Below are 22,328 nucleotides of genomic sequence, written 5' to 3' on the forward strand. Positions count from 1 at the left end.
GATTTTTGTCATGCAAAACGAATCAAATTCCGAATTTTGGTAGCAAAAAATCAGAACCATATCTGCATCCAATTATAATTGGACATGGTTTTGACTTACCAAATGCAACTAAACGGAATTTGGTTGGATATCGAATAAAATTTGATTCTTTGACATCCCTAACTCTAAGGATTCTTTTCAATGCCGAAACTCTCATATTCATGAATTGAATCTGGTAGAGGTCCCTGCAAAGATCAAAAGTAAACAAACATTGAATCTTGGATCCACTCCAAAGCAAGGATATGAGATCCATGTTTTAGTTGTAATTCATGCATCTCTGATCCAATGGGAATGGGAAGAGGAAAGAATGGGGTGGAGTCGGGCCAGATATACTTACATTTATAGTCTTTGGATCTCAAATCCCAGTTTGAGATTTGAACAAGCAAACACAACCCTTGCCCTTAAAGCATGTTTGCTTGTATCCCATGTGATTCCAATTCCCAACATGCCCTATTTTCTTGTGTTTGCTTCAACGTGGGAAATGAGGCAAACGAAAGTCGCTCTCACAAGCAAGCAAACATGCCCTTAGCAGAACAGAATTGGGTCTTGGAAAAATGAAGTCCGCCTAAAGTCTACTGTAAGGTCTTCATGCACCGTAACCGGAGTCTTCAACAAAACAGAGATACAATCGAGGAAACAATATGCGGTATCCCAATTAATAAAAAAAGGGTAGGTATGTGCTTGTTGCGACCTTGTGTTTTTATGTTCCAGAGCGCACGCTTTCTCATTTTATTATTATGATATGCTATGGCATGGATGTAATGATGTAGTCAATATTGCATCGCAATTCACAAGTTGTTTTTCATCTGAATCAAAGGTTTCCTAGTTTTATTCTTGTTAGTGGTGCCTGTCTTTTATATATATATATATATATATATATATATATATATATATATATATATATATATATATATATATATATATATATAGAGAGAGAGAGAGAGAGAGAGAGAGAGAGAGGCGGAGATGGGGGGGGGGCAGGACTGGGCAGCCCAGTCCTACCTCCCGAAACAGTTAAAAAAAAAAGTTTTTTTTTTAAAGCGCAGCTCCTAGCCCAGCCCTGATTCCATATAAAATAGATTTTTATCCATTTTTTTTAACCCAGTCCAGTCCTAGCCCAGCCCTGACTGCAGCAAATAATTTGATTTGTTCATATGAAATAGATTTTTATTAATAATTGTAGCCATTTTTTATTTTATCTCAAAAAAAAAATTTTGGGGTCGCTGCCCCCGAACCCCCCCGACTATCACACCAAATTTTTTTTTTTAGCTGCACTCCTGTTTGCCCCCCCCCCTCACATGAATCTTAGCTACGCCACTATATATATATATATATATATTGTTGGGTTGGGTACTGGGGTCGCCCATGATGGGCGAAATCCAGACCCGACTCACCTTTTGAGGAGGGAGGGGGGGGGGGTGTCTCTCTCATTTGCACGAGGAGAGAAGGGGGAAATACACAGTGAGGGAAGGAATGTGCGTGTGCTCAGTGTATGCACAGTGAAAAGAAACAAGAAGAAGAGGATGACGTTTGAGAGTCGTGGGGCACTTGGTCTCTTGGAATCGTCGTTCTCTTCAAGTGAGGGCACGCATCCGTTGAGCAAAAGTGAGCATCAACAATCCGATGTTTTCCACTTCTGCTTCAACAACGAAAAAGGTATGTATAGTACCACTTTATATATATATATATATATATATATATATATATATATATATATATATATATATATATATATATATATATATATATATATATATGAGAGTGTTATCATTGGACCCTCTTTTGTCAAAAGTCGAACGTGTTGGCTTTGCGCTGTGAATTCTTTTTTTAACAGAGATTTAACGGCAGTTTTGACCGCAGCTAAAGACCTGGGTGGAAACCAGGTCTTTAGCTGTGGTTCAAAACTGCAGCTAAAACTCTTTAATTGCTCATACATTGTTTTTAAATTCATCCTTGGCCCAAGTTGTCCCTTTTTTTTGTGAGAGAGGAATCCTTGGCTCAAAGTTGGCATTTACCATGTGAAATCGCTTTTTTGGCGTATTGGCTAAGCATCCTCGGTTTGGTAAGCATGGATGGATGGATTTTATCTTCTGACAAACCTTTTTTTTTTCTTTGAAAACTTCATCTGAGAAGCAGTGAACTTGGCCCAAGGGATTTATATACTTTGTGTACTCAAAACCAGGTGATGAATAGTGGGTTCTAGAAACACACTGCATCTGATCTGGTTATGTCAGACAATGCCATCCGCTCCACCCAGTATCACATCAAATGCATGAGAGAGGGAGATTCAATCAGATGAGCAAATTTCGTCAAATGTGTAGAGAGAGAGTCATTAAAATATGAAAACTAATGTGTGAACAGTGATTTTCATGGATTTTGTGTTCTTTTCTCTTGAATCTAACGGATGTGATCATGTTTGGTTTTATAAGAATTCATTCTTGAATCATCCAATTTTGATGCATAAATGAGATTTTTTTAAGACTTTAAAATCAATGGTTCATAATCTTCATATCGAGAATACATGATCCAATAGTTGATTCCTAACCAATTCACCTTGCCAAGCACATCAACATGATTGGATTTCCAAAAATAGAAATGTTCATATTTCTAGTTCTCATATTCTAGTGACTATATATATATATATATACTTATATGAGAGATGCTAAGGTGCTCCTGGAGTACCTACTCCTGTCTATTAAAAATGATGGTTGTAGGTTATATCTTATCAATTAAACAATTAAACCTTATGGATATACTCAACATAGTTTATTTAATAGGAATCATGCTTTGGATCATGTTTTTTGGACATAAAAGTAGGATGTTTTAATTCATGAAATTTTGAACATTATGAGCCGTTGATTTTTAAAGGACTTAAAAAACATACATATATGTTATAACCACATAATCCAAAACTTATCTATAGAGTCTGATCAACTAAAAAAGTTTGAAAAATCTGACATACATTCTCAATTAGACAATTAAACCTTATGGATGTACTCAACATAGTTTATTCGATAGGCATCATAGATAATGTTTTTTGGACATAAAAGTAGGATGTTTTAATTCATAGAATTTTTATACATTGTGAGCCATTGATTTTTAAAGGCCTTAAAAAACATACATATATGTTATAACCACATGATCCAAAACTTATCTATAGCGTCTGATCAACTAAAAAAGTTTAAAAATAGTGACATTTAAATCTTCTATTAGGTGAGAGTAGATACTTCGGGAGCACCATATCATTACTATATATATATATATATATATATATATATATATATATATATATATATATATATATATATATATATATATATATATAATCTCCTAATAAATCAAATTATAAGAGCACCCACAAAATTAATTTGGCAGAACTCTCAAAAAAAAATTCAAGCCTTGCTTTGCTTGAGCTTCTTGACAGTTTTTCATGTGAAATCCACGACCAAAATGCCCATAAGCAGCAGTCTTTTGATACCTAAAATTGGCTCCCTTCTTGAGGTCCAGGTTGATAGCAATCATCCCAGCCCTAAAATCAAAAAAAAAATTGATCAATTTCAAGATTTCCTTGTCAGGGATTTTCCCATTTTATAAGTATCAACAAACACTGACAGTGGCTCAGGCACACCAATTGCATATGAAACTTGGACCAGACAACGCCTAGCAAGGCCTGATGCCACCACACTCTTGGCAGCCTGCCTCACGTATGCTCCACTTCTATTGACGTTGTTTGGACCCTTCCCTTTAAAGGCTCCACCATCATGAGCACCCCCCATCCACAATAAGTGTCTATAATGATCTTCCGGCCGATGAGCCCTGCTTCGTCGTTCGCCAGGATGGGTTCAGATGAAATATGGTTTTCTCATCAAGAAACTTTGATGGGATAACTGGTTCTATCACATGTTCCTTTAGGTCAGACGCAATCTTGTCGTTGGTAACACTTTCATCATGTTGAGTAGAGATTAGCATAGTGTGGACCCTCAGTGGGACCATTGCACCACCCTCATTTCTGTACTCAACGGTCACTTGAGTCTTACCATCAGGCCTTAACCATTGGTAGGTCCCATTCTTTCTTACTTGAGTGAGTCTGGCCCCTAGCTTTGTTGCCACGAGATGGGTCAGGGGCATAACCTTAGGGGTCTCATCAGTTGCATATCCAAACATGTGACCCTTATCTCTAATGAGTTGTGGAGCGAGTTTTTTGCTCTTGCAGTAGGGGGTTCAGGGCCTCCCCTCAGCATTTTTTTTTTTGGAGGGGGAGGGGCTTATGTTTGGGACCCAGTTTCTTTTTTTATCAGACCCGACTTGTTTAGGTTTAGGGTTGTCGCCCTTGCCTTATAAATTCTTTCTTTTCTTTCTCTCTTGTAACAGTCGAAAAGAGCAATAAAGGTTTTTCTCGGGGTGGTCGTGGTTTTTTACTCTCTCTCGGATTTGAGGAGAGGTTTTTCAAGGTAAATCTGTGTATCTTTGTTGTGTTTAGATTGATTGTTCTTGTTTATTGTTTCCTTTGATTGTTTCTTGCTTGCGGTTTTCCTAACAACTGGTATCAGAGCAAGGTTCGAGTTTTCTTTTCTTGTTAAAAACACTCCTCGATAGTAGAATGTGAATTTCCACTGTTATGTGGCTTTGAGTCGAAGTGGTTTGTGAGTACGTGAATATCTACCGTACTGCGATCTCACAAAAATGGGAAGAAATTTGTCGAAGCAAGAATGGAAGAATGGAAGATAAAGATCAATCGGTTCGATGGCAAGGATTTCGGTTTTTGAAAGATGTAGATCGAGGATCTGCTGTATCAAAAGAAACTATATCAGTCTCTATCAGGAAAGAAACCGGAGGCGATTTGGGGAAGAAGAATGGCTATTGTTGGATCGACAAGCCCTAGGTGTGATTCGTCTCACCCTGTTTCGCAATGTTGTGTTTAACATTGCAAATGAAAAGACGACGGCGGATTTGATAGTGGCATTGTCAAACATGTATGAAAAGTCATCTGCCTCTAATAAGGTATACTTGATGTGCCGGTTATTCAATCTGAATATGGTCGAAGGGGCTTCTGTGACCGATCACATCAACAAGTTCGACACCATCATGAGTCAGTTGAGTTCTGTGAGTATCGATTTTGATGATGAGGTAAAAGCCCTTATTTTACTCTCCTCCCTACCCGAGAGTTGGAGTGCAACTGTAACTGCGATTAGCACTTCTTCTCGGCAAAAGAATTTGAAACTTTTGGAAATTCAAGACCTAATTCTTAGCGAGGATATTTGCAGAAAGGAGTCAGGAGAATCCTCAGGTGCTGCCTTGAGTACCGAAGACAGAGGGAAACCTTTTCAACGGGGTCAAAATTCAAACCGTGGAAAGTTGAGGTCAAAAGGAAGGAGTAAGTCGAGACCTCGAGGTGATCTTGTATGCTGGAACTGCAACAAGAAAGGTCACCTAAAACGAGATTGCAAAGTCCCAAGAAAGAAACGAAACTAGAATCAGGAGAATGATCAGTTCGTAAATGTGACGGTTGAAGAAACGTCATTTGAGGACGCTCTGGTCTTGAGCGTGGACAGTCCGATCAAGTCGTGGATTCTAGACTCAGGCGTCTCATTTCACTCCACTTTGTGCAAAGAGTTTATGCACAACTTCATGGCCCAAAAACTCGATAAGGTTTATTTAGCTGATGATGAGCAGTTAGATATTATGGGGAGGGGTGATGTGCATATTAGGACTGCTTGTGGGTCCAAATGGACATTGCATAATGTTTGTTATATACCCGGTTTAAAGAGAAATTTGATCTTAATAGGTCAGTTGGATAGTATCGAATATAGAATGATGTTTGGTAATGACTCTTGAAAATTTGTGAAAGGGATCCTAGTTGTTGCACACGAAAGAAAATTGGAGACCCTTTAGATGACTGATAATAACAGGGACATTGTTGCATCCTTGAGTTCGGAAGCAGATGCTAAGCTATGGCACTGTAAACTTGGCCACAGGAGCGAGAAAGGGATAAAAGTGTTAGCATCAAAGGGGTTATTGCTAGATCTAAAGTATGTACATGCTGGTTTCTGTGATGATTATGTGCTAGGCAAACAGAAAGGGGTCAGTTTGTCCAATATCGAAAGAGAACCGAAGGTAGAGAAACTGGAGTTTGTGCACACTGATGTTTGGGGGTCAGCCCCTGTCTATTCCCTTGAAGACTCACGATACTATGTGACCTTCATTGATGACTCCACTAGGAAGGTATGGGTATATTTGTTGAAAAATAAATCTGATGTGTTTGTCACTTTTAAGAAGTAAAAAATAAAGGTGAAAAATAAGACCGGGTTAAAGGTCAAGGGCTTACAGTCTGACAATGGGGGCAAGTATAACAGTGCAGAGTTCAAAGCATTTTATGCAGAAAATAGAATTAAAATGACTTAGATTGTTCCAAATCGACCACAACAAAATGGAGTCGCTGAGAGGATGAATCGAACTCTCAATAAGCGTGCAAGGAACATGAGACTGCACGCGCCAAAGGCGTTCTGGGCTGATGCAATCAACACCGCAACTTATCTTATCAACCGAGGTATCTCAGTCTCACTCAATCTAAAGCTGTCGGAAGAAGAATGAACGGGAAAGAAGTTAAATCTCTCTCATTTAAGAAATTTTTGTGTATTTCCTATGTACACATTGACTCTGAGAAAAGGGATAAGCTAGATGCTAAGGCACTAAAATGTTATTTTATTGGATATGGTTCAAATTACTTTGGTTATCGTTTCTGGGATGAACAAAGTTGGAAAGTAATAAGAACTAATGATGTAACATTCAATGAGAATATATTCTACAAGAATAGGCTCGGTGTAGAATCAGAGGGTACAGGGAAACAGGAAGAGATAACGAGAGAGATTGATTTAGAGGAAATCTCAACAGATACCCCTATTGAGAATTCTAAGACAATCGAGGTAGACTCTAACACAGATCCAACCACTCCTGCACCTAAGTTGAGGAGATCTGTTCAAGTACCTAAACCTTTGACTCGATATTCCCCATCTTTACACTATTTACTGTTGACTGACTCTGGTGAGTCAAAACATTTTTCTGAGGCAATGCTAGTGAAAGATTTGGTTAAGTGAGAGTTAGCAATGCAAGATAAAATCAAGTCTTTGCAAAAGAATGAGACTTGGGTACTAACCAAATTACCAAAGGGGAAAAAAGCATTGCTGAACAAATGGGTGTATAGAGTGAAAGATGAGCCTGATGGCAGCAAGAGGTACAAGGCAAGATTGGTAGTTAAGGGATTCTTGCAAAATGAGAGGATTGACTACACTGAGATATTCTCCCCCGTGGTGAAGTTGACTACCATCAAGATAATTCTTGGTATTGTGGTTGTAGAAAACTTGTACCTAGAGCAGTTAGATGTGAAAACTTCTTTTCTCCATGAGGACTTGGAGGAGAAAATTTATATGGTGCAGCCGGAAGGGTTCAAGGCTTCGAAGAAAGAAGACTTGGTGTGCAAACTAAAGAAGAGTTTATATGGCCTAAAACAAGCCCCTAGGCAATGGTATAAAAAGTTTGACATCTTCATGTGTAACTGTGGGTTCACCAGATCTGAGTTGGACCATTATGGTTACTATAAGAACTTTGATAAGTCTTACATTATTTTGCTTTTGTATGTAGATGACATGCTTGTTGTAGGTTCTAGCATGCAGGAAATCAACATACTTAAGCAGCAATTGTCAAAAGAGTTTGAGATGAAGGACTTGGGCCCAGCAAACCAGATTCTTGGCATGTGAATCACTCGAGATAGAGAAAAGGGAACTCTAAACCTATCACAGGAAAAATATATTGAAAAGGTGGTGGAGAGGTTCAAGATGCAAAGCCTAGGAGCACCTCGCTGGGAAGTCACTTCAAACTCTCCAAGGAGCAATCACCAAAGACAGACGAGGAGTGAGAGAAAATGGCTAAGGTCTTATATGCCTCTATTGTTGGTAGTCTCATGTATGCCATGGTGTGCACCAGACTAGACATTGCTCATGCAGTGGGAGTTGTGAGTCATTTTATGGCGGATCCCGAACCAGAGCATTGGAAAGTTGTGAAGTGGTTATTGAGATATTTAAAGAAGACATCAGGTATGTCACTTTTTTTCAGTGGGAGAAGTGCAAACTTGCAAGGTTTTGTAGATGTAGACCTTGGTGGAGACGTGGATGAACGAAAGAGCACTTCTGGATATGTGTTTACACTTGAAAACACAACGATCAGCTGGATGTCAAGACTTCAGAAATGTGTTGTTCTCTCAACCACAAAACCTGAATATATTGCTATTTTTTAGGCCGGAAAGAAGATGGTGTGGTTGAAAATTATTCTGAAGGAGATCGACAAGGAATAGGACAAAAGTGTTTTCTTCAGTGATAGTCAGAGTGCTTTGTGCCTTGCAAAGAATCCAGTATTTCATTCAAGGATAAAGCACATTCAATTGATGTATCATTACGTTCGAGAGATGATAAATGATGGGACTTTGTCATTAGAGAAGATCCTTGGTGCCAAGAATCTAGCAGACATGTTGACAAAGGATGTGACCACTGAAAAACTGAGGTTGTGCATTGCCTCAGTTAGACTCCTTCATTGAGCATGAGGGAGGGTCGTCATTCCAGAGATGCAGAGAAGAGATTGGGAAGACAAGATAGATGGAGGTCCTTTTTTGTATCAGTCTCTAAGTGGGAGATTGATGAGTTGTGGAGCCTGATTCAGAGTTTTTTGCCCTTGCAGTAGGGGGTCCGAGGGATCCCCCTGGCATTTTTTGGGGGAGCTTATGTTTGGGACTCGATTACTTTTTGGATCAGATCCGACTTGTTTAGGTTTAGGGTTATCTCCCTTGCCTTATAAATTCTTTTTTTTCTTTCTCTCTTGTAACAGTCAAAAAGAGCAATAAAGATTTTGTTCTGGGCGGCCGTGGTTTTTTACTCTCTCTCGAATTTGAGGAGAGGTTTTTCCACGTAAATCTTTGTGCCTTTGTTGTGTTTAGATTGATCATTCTTGTTTATTATTTCCTTAGTTTGTTTCTTGCTTGCGGTTTTCCTAACAATCTCCAACTCCAAATTTCCTCTGGCTTCTTGGTGAGGTTGTCATTCACACCTTTGGGCAATATCAGTGCTCTGTTGCTCAATGTTCACTAGTTATCTGTGTTTAAGCCGACATCGGACCGACGTGAAGATGATCTCTCTGCAAGTGTCTCTAACAATCTTCTCATAGTTAACTTTGGCCTTGGTAGTGATCTCCTCAAAAACCATCACCATGTTGGTCTTGGCGCAAGTCTCACATTCCACTTTGTTGTTTGGGTCTTGTTCCAAGCAGGCATTAAGTATAGCATCAGAGAATTGATCACAAAGCTTGTCAAGGTGACCTTCATTGACAGACTCAGAAGCGAAGAGAAAAGTGTCCATCTGGAAGGGCCATAAACAGTAAGATATATACGCCACCTAGGTGGTATCCCATGTGGTAAGCGGGGTCCTGTGACAAGCTAAAGGCTCAGGCTCGAATCCCTCTGCCACATGGGGCTTAAGAGATATCTGGTAGGGGTCTTCCTAACCCGAACTTGCCTTAAAAAAAAGTGATCATTATGAACACATGAAAGCTATAGAAACGATAAGTCTAGTTAAGGTTTTATAAACAAATATAATATATTAACCAAGTTATTTAGAGACATCATATTGATTCATACAAGCTTTGTGTACAAAACAAAATAAGATTAGATGAGTTCGAATTTAGAATTATCATGTTAGGGCATTGTATATGAAACGTGACCAAGTTCATGAACAACATCTATTTTCCTGTTTATTTATCATGGCATCCCAAAAGATATGGGGCAAAACAGCCCCATGCAGCAGTGAGCATGAATTAGGGCTGGTAAAAACTAGTTGAATGAGTCGAGCTTGAATTCAAGCTTGGCTCATTCCTGTGGTGAGCCAAACCAAGTTCGATTTTATTTTGAGCCCGAGTTAAAAGAGTTGAGTTTGAGCTGACTTGTTTATAGGATAAATGCATTGCATGCTTTAGAGCTAGAAGAAATAGGATTACAAAAAAATACATGCAAAATATATTTAAAATGTATCAAAAATACAATCTGTACTTCTTAGTTATTACTACCTAACGAGCTTATATGAGTTGAGCCAAGCCGGGTGCCTATTATTCATATTCAGCTTGCAAAGCCTATTTTACGAGCGAAACATGGGCCAAGCTACAAGCGACTTGGCTTGTTTCCCAGCCCTAGCCATGCTATCCCTACCCTGGTGATTTGCAAACATGGAACACGCCCAAGCTAGAGACCCCTTTGTCCCCGGGAGCGTTTTGTCCCACGTTTCAAACATCTATACATCTAACACATATTCGACACAAAATTCAGTTTAGGAGAATACATTGAGCAACATAAAAGAAACATGACTTCATTTTTTCTGTCAGTGAAGCATATCGAGCAAAATCATCACACTCAACAGTTTCAATGAGCATACCTTTCAAAGGAAGCAGAACTATAAATGGAGTTCTATAGAAAGCCAAGGGTGAGTTTGAGTTCATCGTTAAAGGGAAGGAGAAAAAGGATACTTAGCAATCTAAAATGTTTTATAGTTTTTAAACTTTTTGGTTTGTACAAAATGAATCATTGTTGACTTGTTCAACCTTCCCCTGTTTGCATGGATCATCTCATCACATACGTGACAGCTTTTCTCCACGTCCATAGTCTTAGTCTTGACATGACAGGTAACAGCATATTAGCATAGGCCATCTTTATAAGATTGACGTAGGACAAAGAAGAAGACATGAGCCCATAAGAATTCATTTTGATCTAATTTATATTTTAGATTTTTATTATCTTTTGGATCATTTTAACCTTTTTTATTTAACATTTGTAACAATTATTCTATTATATATGGGATCTAATATCTAGATTTTATTAGATTATGATCATTTTCATCCTTTAGAAACTTATCATATTAGGAAGTCTACTTGTTAGATAAGATGATTGATTTTATTATTTTAGTTGAATTTATGCAATTTTTTTATATATTTTTTTCTTTTGATTCTTTTGCATAAAAGTAGAAGTATGTAATGTAGTTTTTCTTTGTGAATGGTGGATCTGATTTGCATCAAAGACCCCACAAGAGGCACCCACATGGTTAAAGAACAAGTGCAAGAGACAAAGGCATCCCTGCATTAATATCATTATCGAGACATATCCCAACTACATGGGTCAGTTTTGTGAGTATTATTTCTTCATTCATGTCTATATAGACCTACAACTTTTATCCCTGCATCTCATGTTCAAAACCTTACCCTAGGTGTCTCCTATGCATAAGTCAAAACAACTCCATGAGGAGCAAAGGGCAAGATACTAGCTTTCATGCCGTCAGGCATAGTGACTGCAACTTGGCAGGGCTTCTGACAAATTAGGCCTTTCTAGTAGAAGTCCAGCCATGATTCTAACCTAGGGTGAGCAAAAATACAATGAAAAATAATAATAATTACTAACAATATGTTTTTTTATGAAAAATTACTAACAAAACATTTCAAAAAACCAAATTAAAACCCTATTTTCTACAAACATCATAAATGGTTCATTTATGCTAGACAAAAAAAATTGAGTATCCTAAGCAAAATCAAATCACATAATATTCATGAATTCATATTGAATGATAATTAGAAAAAAAACACAAAAACCTTAAAACTATAAACTAAACTTTTATATCATTCTAAACAAAAATCAAAATTAATCACTATAAACAATATAAATTATGCATTTATGCTTTGTAATAAAAAATATCAGTATTTTAATCGAAATCACATCTTGCAATATTCATATATCCATGCCTAATAATAATTATAAAAAAAAAACACAAGAAAACCCTTAAACCATAACTAAACATTTATGTCATTTAAAAAAAATAAAACCTTAATCTCTACAAACATTATAAATTATTCAGTTATGATTAATTAATAAAAACCCTTAATGTAACACCCCAATTTTTATAACCCGAAAAATGGTGGATTTTTTTTTAAATACATTTAAATCTTTTAGCAGTTAACGGCGGAAAAACACATTGGGTATAAAACTTGGTATGCTACTTCATATGAACGCTTGCAAACATATAATTGTGGAATTTAAAATTTAACAACTAATTAACCATGCATGAAATAAAATTAAAGCTCCACAATATCCAAAATTAATCACATTTGTCCGTGAATTGAATTAAAATAAAATTAGAGTTCAAAATCCATGAAGCAGAGGAAAAGTAGGCTTAGTCCCCGTCGCAACCTTTCGCCTTTGCACGTAAATACCTACTCTTTACCTGAAAATCATTAAATCATATAGGGTCAGACACACATGTCTCAGTAGAGTGAAATATGCTAAGCTTGTAAGACAGAATTATAAAGCAAGAATTTCAATAGAGATTTTATGGTTTAGCACTGAAATTAACTGAAACAACCATACGACTATTCATGCATGATCAAAATTTACATATTTAATAAAAGAACATTAGCAAACCCATCTTTCTTTGGTCGATCGTTGTTGGAGGAGGAGGTGCAAAGAGCCTTGGCTCTCTAATCTTTCTCCAGTGGGTCACAAACAGGGGTTTCAACGACCGACAAGAAGATCTTTGATGATTGCTTTGGTTTCCTTATTCTGTTGGACCCTCTATTGCGTTGGTCTGGTTGATGCAACTATGACAAAGAGACATGTTCATCGGTTACTGAAGGGAGTTGATCGCTGCTCTCGCTCACAACTTCGGTTGTGCTCTGACTTCCTCTCATTTTCAAGAAAATGATAAGGGGGAATAAAAAAAAACAATTTAGACTTTCGGTGATCGTTTGTGAACCAACCAACCATCACAATGTGAGGATGCTTTACGGTGATGACGATACCGGTGAGGCAGACGACTTAGATCTTATGGAGTCATGGGTTTAGGCATCTGGGATGCGAGGGGTAGAAAAAATTGGGAGCGCATCGAGGGCCACTGGGTTCTGGTGTTCATTAACGATAATTGCTCCCCTATCAAGGTTGGAAGCTCGATCGCCCGAGTGTCAGAGAATCTCCAACCCGCACACCCTCAAGCTCTGACCATGGGTCGATGCAGATCATGTGTCGATCGACGGCCAGACCCAGCTGATAGGTCGTTCGACAGAGTTTGCTTTTCTTTTTTTTTGTTTTCATCGATGGTGGTTGAAACCCTTACCCTTCAGATGCGTAATAAACTTGAGTCCATGCCTCGGCTCGCAGCTAACTCCTCATTTACTCACTGATAACTTGGCTCTGATACCACTGTAGAAACTATCAGGAGGGATTCTTGAACCTCTTTAGTTACATTGCAGAGGTAGTGGCTGGAAAATTTAACCTCTCATGGGTAGCCATTATCCAGCCTAACTGTTACATTGGATTCTCAAGCATGCTAAAAATCCAATGTGTAATGGGTCCTACCATTATTCTAGTGGTGCATATCTCAATGGCCCACTAAGTGGCTCATTGTATTCCATGTGAGACCCATTTAACCACACTAGATCCATATCAGGATCCAACACCCCAAGCCTTTCCAAAAAACGTTGGAGCTTGCCCAACATTCCTATTTCTTTTTGCAATGGTAACTAAACATGGTTTTGATTCATACAATTTGAAATCATACGTGACCCCGTGAGATTTCAAATCTCATGGGTTGAGAGAAATCGATTCATATTTGATTTGGTTTCTCATGGGTAACAACTTTTTTTGTTTGGTTGTTGGGTCATTTCGATTAAAAATCACATTTGGATGAGATTTGGAATCCCATGTTATCTAGACAAACGTCCCCTTAGTAAATTTTTCACCAAAAGACAAGTACACTGAGGCATTATTAAAGAAAATTCCACCTAATGTAGTCAAATGCTTTGGAAATGTCGAGCTTGAGTATGAAATAAGGTGAGTTTTGCATGTATAGAGAGTTCACTTCACTCGCAAGAAGCACACAATCCTGGATTTGCATTCTCAGCAAGAAGGCACCTTGAAATTGAGAAATGGGATTGTGTAGAATATATTTAACTTGATTAGCTAGAAGCTTAGCAATAATTTTATAGGAGCTCTCAAGTAGCTATATGGGCTGGAATCTAAAAATATTCAAAGCTTGCCCATCCTTTGAGATTAGAAGCCAATCCGACCGGGCAAGGTCTCGAAGCAGTTTGGCATTTGCATGAAACTCCTAAACCAGCACACAAGTCACTCTTGCAAACTCTCCAAAAACCATTTTAAAAAATGAGTGGGAAACCCATCCAACCCTGCAGCCTTTCCCAAAGGAAAGAACCACACCACCTTCTTTATTTCATCTTCTTGAAAAGGGGACTCCATAATAGAGGCATCCTCCATCGATAGCCCAATCAATGTTATGAGTATGGGTGCATATTGGCAGAATTTTCCTCCATCGGTCTTACATGGTACATCATTTGCCAACTTAGCTAGGATTTTGCATCGACTAAAAATGTGACGTGGTTTAAAAAATTTCCAAGATGATCTTAGAAATCTCATCAAACCTGCATTTGGATAAGCCCTGAAAATTCAGCTAAGCATTTTCTTGTATGTCTGATATTTTAGATTCGGATCAGCACTGAACAATTGGACAAACCACATTGTAGACATGAGACTTGATTTCCAACTCTTCGACCTAGGTTTTTATAAGGCTTCAAAAATCAAATGCCTAAAATTTTTATAAATTTCAAAGTTCATAAGCTCATATTTTTTCTATCCAAAACCTGATTCTTGGCAAATGAATCATGCTCAACACAATCTGTGCGATCAGGTTTGCATAAAAAACTTGGAACATTGAAATTGAGAACTGTCCACACTGTATGAACGGTAGGAGGAACCAATTTTCTTATATAACCTAACCCTCACAACACTCTGATTTCAAAATAGATGATCCGTAGAGGCCCCTGATATGCCAAATATGTTGGAAGCAAAATGAGTGATTGCCATAGTTCCATCTTCCCATTTGCCGAACACTTTATAAGTGTACCGCCTCGAACACTAGAACTGCTCCCAACCTAAAAGATGTTGGTAGGTGCCATATTCAATCTTTAACAGCAATACCATCCTCCTTTCTCCTTCTGAATACATTAATCTCACCAACAACCATCCTCTCATCTAGTTACTGTTCCATTTTCTTTGTGAACATGCAACAGCTCAAAAACTAATAGCAAGGACAGGAAGATGCTTGCTAGATGATCATAATATAAGAACAAGAAGTCAAAAGAATAGTGCCACTGTTTGACAAGGCTCCTTCTCTGAGCTTAGCTTTGGCTAATTAAATCTGCTTCCTTCTTGGAAAAATAACATCTAACCTCAAAGAATATAACGAAAAGGACGTAGAGCTGAAGTAAAATAGGCCAAAATTATAAACAAGAGCTCCATCCCATTAATAATGAAGGATCAGGTGCAATGTGATTACACTTTTAAGTGTGCTGCTGCACCTGATTACCACCCATCTTTGGGATACAGCCTGTCAGCTGTGGGGCCCAACAGCATATGGTGGGTGAGCAGCTAGGGGTGTCAACGGGTCGGGTTTGGTTCAGACCCATGTGAAATCAGACCCAAACCAAACTTGAGATGTGGTATTGGGTTCAGACTTGGGTCTAATCAGACCCACCATAAGAGAAACCATACCCGGATCCTATAAGGATTACATGAACCAGACTGGACCATACACAGTAAAATAATATTTTTTTATCATTTTTACATTAAAAATTTGCCGATTTTAATCGAAACTCGGTTGCGGCCCTGGTCTGGTATGAAATTTCACAAACCATACCCGGCTTCATATATTAATCGGACCCTTCATGTCCAACCCAGATTTTAATCTAGCCTTCTTATTTATCAGCAACCCCTGACCCTATAGGGTTTTCTATGGGTCAGGTCCGGGTCAAATCCGACCCATTGACACTCCTAAAAGTGTGCTGCACCTGATCTCAAGTCCTAATACGGGTGATCTTTACCAAGGAAAGGCCACCAACTTCTTCCCTTCCATTATTTGTTAGTATATTCTCTCTCTCTCTCTTTGAAATTGGGATCAAGTGAAATCACATTTACAAATGAAATGTGTCCCTGCACCATATCACCCTCCATCTACTATTGTACAAAGGTTGTCACAGTGGGGCCCAACAGCAGATGGTGGGTGAGCAGGTGCAGCAGCATACTTAGTGTGTTTGGGTGTCAACGGGTCAGGTTTGGTTCAGACCCATGTGGAACCCAGTTGAGATGTACCAGGTTCGGACTCTGGTATAATGAGATCCACCATAAGAGAAACCATACCCGGATCCTATAAAGAATACTTGAACCAGACCCGGACCATACCCTGTAAAATAATTTTTTTATCATTTTTATATTAAAAAATTGCATATCTTAATCAAAACTCGGGCCGGGGTCAGGTCTGGTATGAAATTTCACAAATCATACCTGACTCCATATATTAATCGGACCCTTCAAGTCCGACCTGGATTCTAATGGGGCTTTCTTATTTATCACCAAACCCTGACCTTATAGGGATTGGTACTGTCCTTGACACCCCTAAAAGTGTGCAATCACATTCACATTGCACCTGATCTCAAGTCCTAATAGAGGTGATCTTACCAAGGAATAGGGATGGCAGTGGACCGGGGGAAAGCTAGCGGGGCCCCGCCCCGCCTCGCTTGGACCGGGGATGAAGGGTATGAAACGGGGATGGAGGCGGGGACGAAGGTTAAAATCCATCCCCGTTCGGGGTTGGAGGCGGGGATGGACTTACACTTTTCCCCGCCCTGCCCCGTCCCCGCCACGATCCCCGCCTCATCCCCGTCCCCACCACTTTTCCCCGCAATAGCCCTGCCCCACCCTGCCTCATCCCCGTTTGAACTGGGGATGGAGGACATGAAACGGGGATGAAGGCGGGGTGGAGGTTAAAATCCATCCCCATGTAGGGATGGAGGCGGGGATGGAGATTCTAATCTTGAGGCGGGGCGGTGGTGGAGACCTTGTCCCCCGCCCCACTGCCATCCCTACCAAGGAAAGGCCACCAACCTCTTCCCTTTTATTATTTTTTAGTATATTCTCTCTCTCTTTTAGGAATTGGGATCAGGTGAAACCACATTGCACAAATGAAATGTGCCACAGCACGTGATTACCCTCCATCTGTTATTGTCCACAGGCTTTCACAGTGGGGACCAACTGCAAATGGAGGGTGGATCAAGTGCAGCAGCACATTGCATCTGTGCAATGTGATTGCAACTGATCCGGCCTCCTCTGTTTTAGTGTATTGCACGCAAAATCTCAAAAGACTAAGACATGCTAACTTGGTTCTCCTGATCAGCAACTTATTTGGTATAGAGTGCAATCACCAATCGTCCCACCCTTCGTGTTTCATCTCGTATTTGCTTTATTCTCACATTTTATTAATTCCTTCAAAAGAATGATTTCCTAGTTTTATGGTAATGACAATATACCAAATGATTTCCTAGTTTTAAAGAATATACCAACCGAGTTGGTAAGGGATTTAATGAGCAATAATTTTTTTGTTAAACCAAAATAAATTATTGATGCCTGCTATTCTTTTTTTTATTTATTTTTTTTACTGGCTACCCTTACCAACCCCTAGTCCAATATAAAATGTGAGATGTTACATGTATAGAGGTTGAAGTTGGGATGATTGCTTTCAATTCACATTGTTGTTTTTTATTTATCAGCAGCGTCTGGTCTTGAAGATCTGGCCGTGCTGGCTCAGCCTGCCATACCTATGATCATTGGTCCAAAGGCCAGAAACTCTGAGATTAGGACCCTCACCCTCAGGGCCTATGCTGGATGTCGGCTTATACAAAGAAGTGAAGCTCGCAGGAATCAAAACCTCGACCGCTTGTCTGACGACCTCACTGCACCAAACACCCTAGGGGTCTGTTGATCACTAAAATGATGAAGATGCTGGCTTACAAAACAGTAGCTGTGAGGGTAAACCTGGTTTTGGTGGCACTCTTTCTCATTGTCTACGCCGGGGTAGTGTTGCTGAAACCATCTTCGTTGTATCCTCAAAATGGCCAGATATTGATCAGATGTTCATCGGAGAATTGCCAAAAGACGAAGGTAAGGTGAGTGCTCCAAGTTATGCTTGAAGAGAAAAGTTGCATATAGTTTGCCTTCACAAAGTACAAGAATTCGCTTTTTTTGTTGTTTAATTGGTTTTCCCAACCTTTAGATTTTCGTAACATCATACACAGGTTCTGATCCCATATCTTTGAGTGCCCATTTGGATTTTCAGATTGAAGTTGTGGTAACTAATCGTCCTTTTTTCTATATGATTGAAGAACCAGATCCATTGTTTTTCTTCTTCTTTTTCCATCAACAATTTAGTTTTAGTTAATAAAATCTTATATTAGTTAACCGACATTATATAGAGAGATAGAGAAGAGAGAGAGAGTGGTATCTCGTAAATAGTTTTCTAGCTAACCGTCGAGCCACTGGGCTTTCGAAGCGTTTTTTTCATGTTGCACTCAAATCTGACCATACAGATGTGTTTGTCATGGTCGATTTACTAGAAAACTACACTTGAATCGAGTTTTTTTTATACAATTTTTTATTTTTTAAGCCTTAAATATTTAAAAAAAAATCTCAAATCGCCAAATTTTTAAACCTTATAAAAACCTACATATGTATCGGAATCGGATGATCCAAGAGTCGATTCCTATAAAATAAAGCATGTAAAACACATTTGTATACGGTCAGATTTAAAGAAACATTGAGAAACCCTTTGAAAGCCCAGTTAGCTGGCAGTTAGCTAGAAAAGTGATCAGCAGTATATATATATATATATATATATATATATATATATATAGAGAGAGAGAGAGAGAGAGATGTGCTCATTAGAACCTATCTTCATGGAAACCCTTGTGAGCCACACAGAAAATTATAGTTGCAGATGTCTTTTGTGTAATCTGAATTGTAGATATGTTTGTCATATTTTATAATTTATTAACAAAATGCATTAGTTTGAAACAATTTAATGGGAAAACTTGAATATTTTATCACCAAGTTTTATTGCAGTATGAGCTCTTAACTTTTGACCTAAAATTGAAACACTTGTAGGCATGAAAAATATCTAATCTAGCTAATACATGTTTTTTCCTGAATAAACTATGATAAACACATCTACATGTTCAGATTAAATAAAAAAATATATGTAACTATGCTTTTTTCGAAATCCTCTCTCTCTCTCTTGCTATATATATATATATAAGAGAAATGGAAACCTACTAAATGAAATATGATAGTGGATTTTGGGTGGTGTTTTTTTAAATTCTGACCCATAGATGTGTTCAGCATGATTGATTTACTAGAAATCAACAATTGAGTCATGCATTTTGGATGAAAAAATGGTATTTGGAGCATCAAAATTTTATGAAAATTTTAAGCGATTGATTTTTGAAACTTTATAAAAACATATTCGTGCATCGAATCAAATGTTTCAAGAAGTGATTCCTATAAAAACAAGCATATAGATCACATCTGTAATGTCAGAATTCTGAAAAAACATCAGAAATTCATAAAAAATCAATTTCATGTTTCATTTAGTAGGTTTTGTATTTTGTAGTGTGTGTCTGTCCTGAGATTTATTGCTTCTACACCATTATCTCGTTTTCAACTGCCTAGCTATTAATTTGGATATACAGATGGAAAACAAGAGTCAGATAAATGACTCTAAGCCTGAAGGGATAGAAGCATACACCAAAGGGAACCAAGAAGGTCTGGTGGATGTAAGATCAGGAATGAAGATTGCACTAATAAATCTGGAAGACACTGAAATCCGGGAATGGGAGAACGCAGGTGACACAAGCGTAATTCGGTTCGAGAAGGCGTCCGAGCAATTCCAGTGGGTGCACCTATTCCCCGAGTGGATCGACGAGGAGGAAGAGAACGACGTGCCTTCGTGTCCGGAGATACCAATGCCGGACTTCGAGAGCTACCGCAGAGAGTTCGACATGGTGGTGGCCAGATTGCCATGTAAGTTCCCAGAGGAAGGGTGGAGGAAGGATGTTTTCAGGCTGCAGGTTCATCTCATTTCTGCCAACTTGGGGGTGAGGAATGGGAGGGAAGATTTGCAGAAGATGAGATTCTTCTTCTTGGGTGCATGCATGCCAATGGTGGAGATATTCAAGTGTGAGGAGATGGTGAGGCATGAAGGGGATGTATGGGTATATGACTCAGACCTGGTGAGACTAGAAGAGAAGGTTACTTTGCCGGTTGGGTCTTGCATTTTGGCACTACCCCTGTGGAAAGAAGGTACCAATCCTGTAGTATGAGAGTCAGGTTATATCGTATATAACCTATTCTTCAGTTATACTCGATCCCCACCGCACATCTCACTTGATGGAGACATCTGTAGGCTTCACTCTCACAGTTCAAGGAATGAAAGTTACAGTTATCAAGTGAGATGTACGGTGGAAACAGTCACATGGATACGGCACGCTCAAAGTTGGCAATGTGATTGCATCTGATCCACCCACGTTACTCATGATTGGTATCACTGCATGGATCTCACAACAGTTGAAGTGTGGGTCACACTTAGAAGGCCACCATGTTATTAGTCTGAAGACTCAAACAATGAGATATGAGATCATTAGATCTAGGGATGCAAATGGGTTAATTTCAAATTAATATTTTAAAAGTATTTTTTAGGTTTTTTTATTTTTATTAAAAAATAGCCTATTCAGGCCTACAACGTATGGCTATTAGGTCGTTGTGGTCTATGAGAAAGCAACTCTCTCTCTCTCTCTCTCTCTCTCTCTCTCTCTCTCTCTCTCTCTCTCTCGTTTGTTACATGTGAAATGCTTGTTTTTGGACTTCCTTTCACTGGATCACAGTGGTACTAGCATCTATATGGATCCACTTCTATATTGGATCTCACATGGATGCTAACCCCAATTCAAATTTATTGCATCTATTTTAAATTAGGATATGGATCAAGCATGATCCAGCCTATATTTGAGTGCTCTTGACCGATTTGGATTCACACCTCAATTCCGGAGTTCCGAGTCTACTGCACAATTGCATGTTGCCCAAGCTAAACCAAAGTGCATTTGGTGTTTTATGGGCATGACAGGGACAAATGAGGTCTCGGATGTGTGGAAGAGAGGCATCAACCGGACCAAGCAAGGCCCAATCCGACTACACCGGCCGCCCCTACGCAAGAGACGGGAGGCGTATGTGACGGTCCTCCACTCATCGGAGCGATACGTGTGTGGTGCGATCACCCTGGCCCAGACCCTCCTCCGAACCAACACAACCCTGGACCTAGTCATCTTGGTGGACAAGTCCATCACCCCTCCGACCCGTCTCATGCTCCAGTCTGCCGGGTGGAAGATCCGAGACATAAAGCGAATCAGAAACCCGTATGCACAGAAGAACACCTACAATGAGTACAACTACAGCAAGCTCAGGATCTGGCAGCTCACCTACTACGACCGAGTCGTCTTCATCGACTCGGACATAATTGTCCTGGGGAACTTGGACATCCTCTTTGACTTCCCCCAGCTCTCTGCAACAGCTAATGATGGGGTGATCTTCAACTCCGGCTTGATGGTCATCGAGCCGTCCAAGTGTATGTTCAAGATCTTGATGAGTGAGAAGTACAGCATAGTGTCCTACAATGGTGGGGACCAAGGCTTCCTCAATGAGATATTTCCATGGTGGCACAGGTTGCCTAGGAGAGTCAATTTCTTGAAGCTCAAGCTGACCAACAGCAGCATGGAAGTGGAAGTCAAGAACCAACTATATGGGTCTGACCCACCTAAGCTGCATGGATTACACTACCTTGGGATCAAGCCATGGATGTGCTATAGGGACTATGACTGCAACTGGAACATCGATGACCAGATCCGGTTCGCAAGCGACGTGGCACACCGGCGTTGGTGGAAGGTGCATGATGAAATGGCCTCTGATTTGCAGAGGTTGTGCCTGTTCACACATAGGAGGAAGATTGAGTTGGCATGGGACAGGAGACAAGCTAGGAAGGCTGGATTACCTAATGAGCATTGGAGGATTAATATCACTGACCCTAGACAATCTTTGTGATATAAGTTGTCGCTGATCCTCTTGGCTACTTTCTTCTTCTATCATTTTTTTTTCCTTAGGATGATCCGGGAATTTTATATGGGGGATTAGAGATTTTTTTTTTTTTACTTAGCATCTGCATGAAGGTAACAATGTTTATTTTATCATAAATTATGATGTTCTCCATCCTTTTTCTTATTAGTCATTAGTTATTAAATTTGGACCTACACTACAAGAAAAATGCTAATTA

General features: G+C 39.2%; 1 protein-coding gene and 1 pseudogene across 1 annotated transcript; one reads left to right on the top strand and one right to left on the bottom strand.

The window, feature by feature from the left end:
- Positions 1-3,431: 3,431 nt before the first annotated feature.
- On the bottom strand, positions 3,432-9,440 carry LOC149812217 (S-adenosylmethionine synthase 1-like; annotated as a pseudogene).
- Positions 9,441-17,947: 8,507 nt separating this feature from the next.
- Positions 17,948-22,099, top strand: LOC149812218 (UDP-glucuronate:xylan alpha-glucuronosyltransferase 2-like). Its single transcript, XM_089993006.1, has 4 exons — positions 17,948-18,115; positions 18,228-18,302; positions 19,699-20,322; positions 21,158-22,099. Exons 1-4 carry the CDS (start codon positions 17,948-17,950, stop codon positions 22,097-22,099), a joined length of 1,809 nt encoding a protein of 602 aa, XP_089849132.1.
- Positions 22,100-22,328: the final 229 nt, after the last annotated feature.

Source organism: Nuphar pumila, chromosome 17 (assembly GCF_984573655.1).
Source record: "Nuphar pumila chromosome 17, dmNupPumi1.hap1.1, whole genome shotgun sequence".
NCBI lineage: Eukaryota > Viridiplantae > Streptophyta > Magnoliopsida > Nymphaeales > Nymphaeaceae > Nuphar > Nuphar pumila.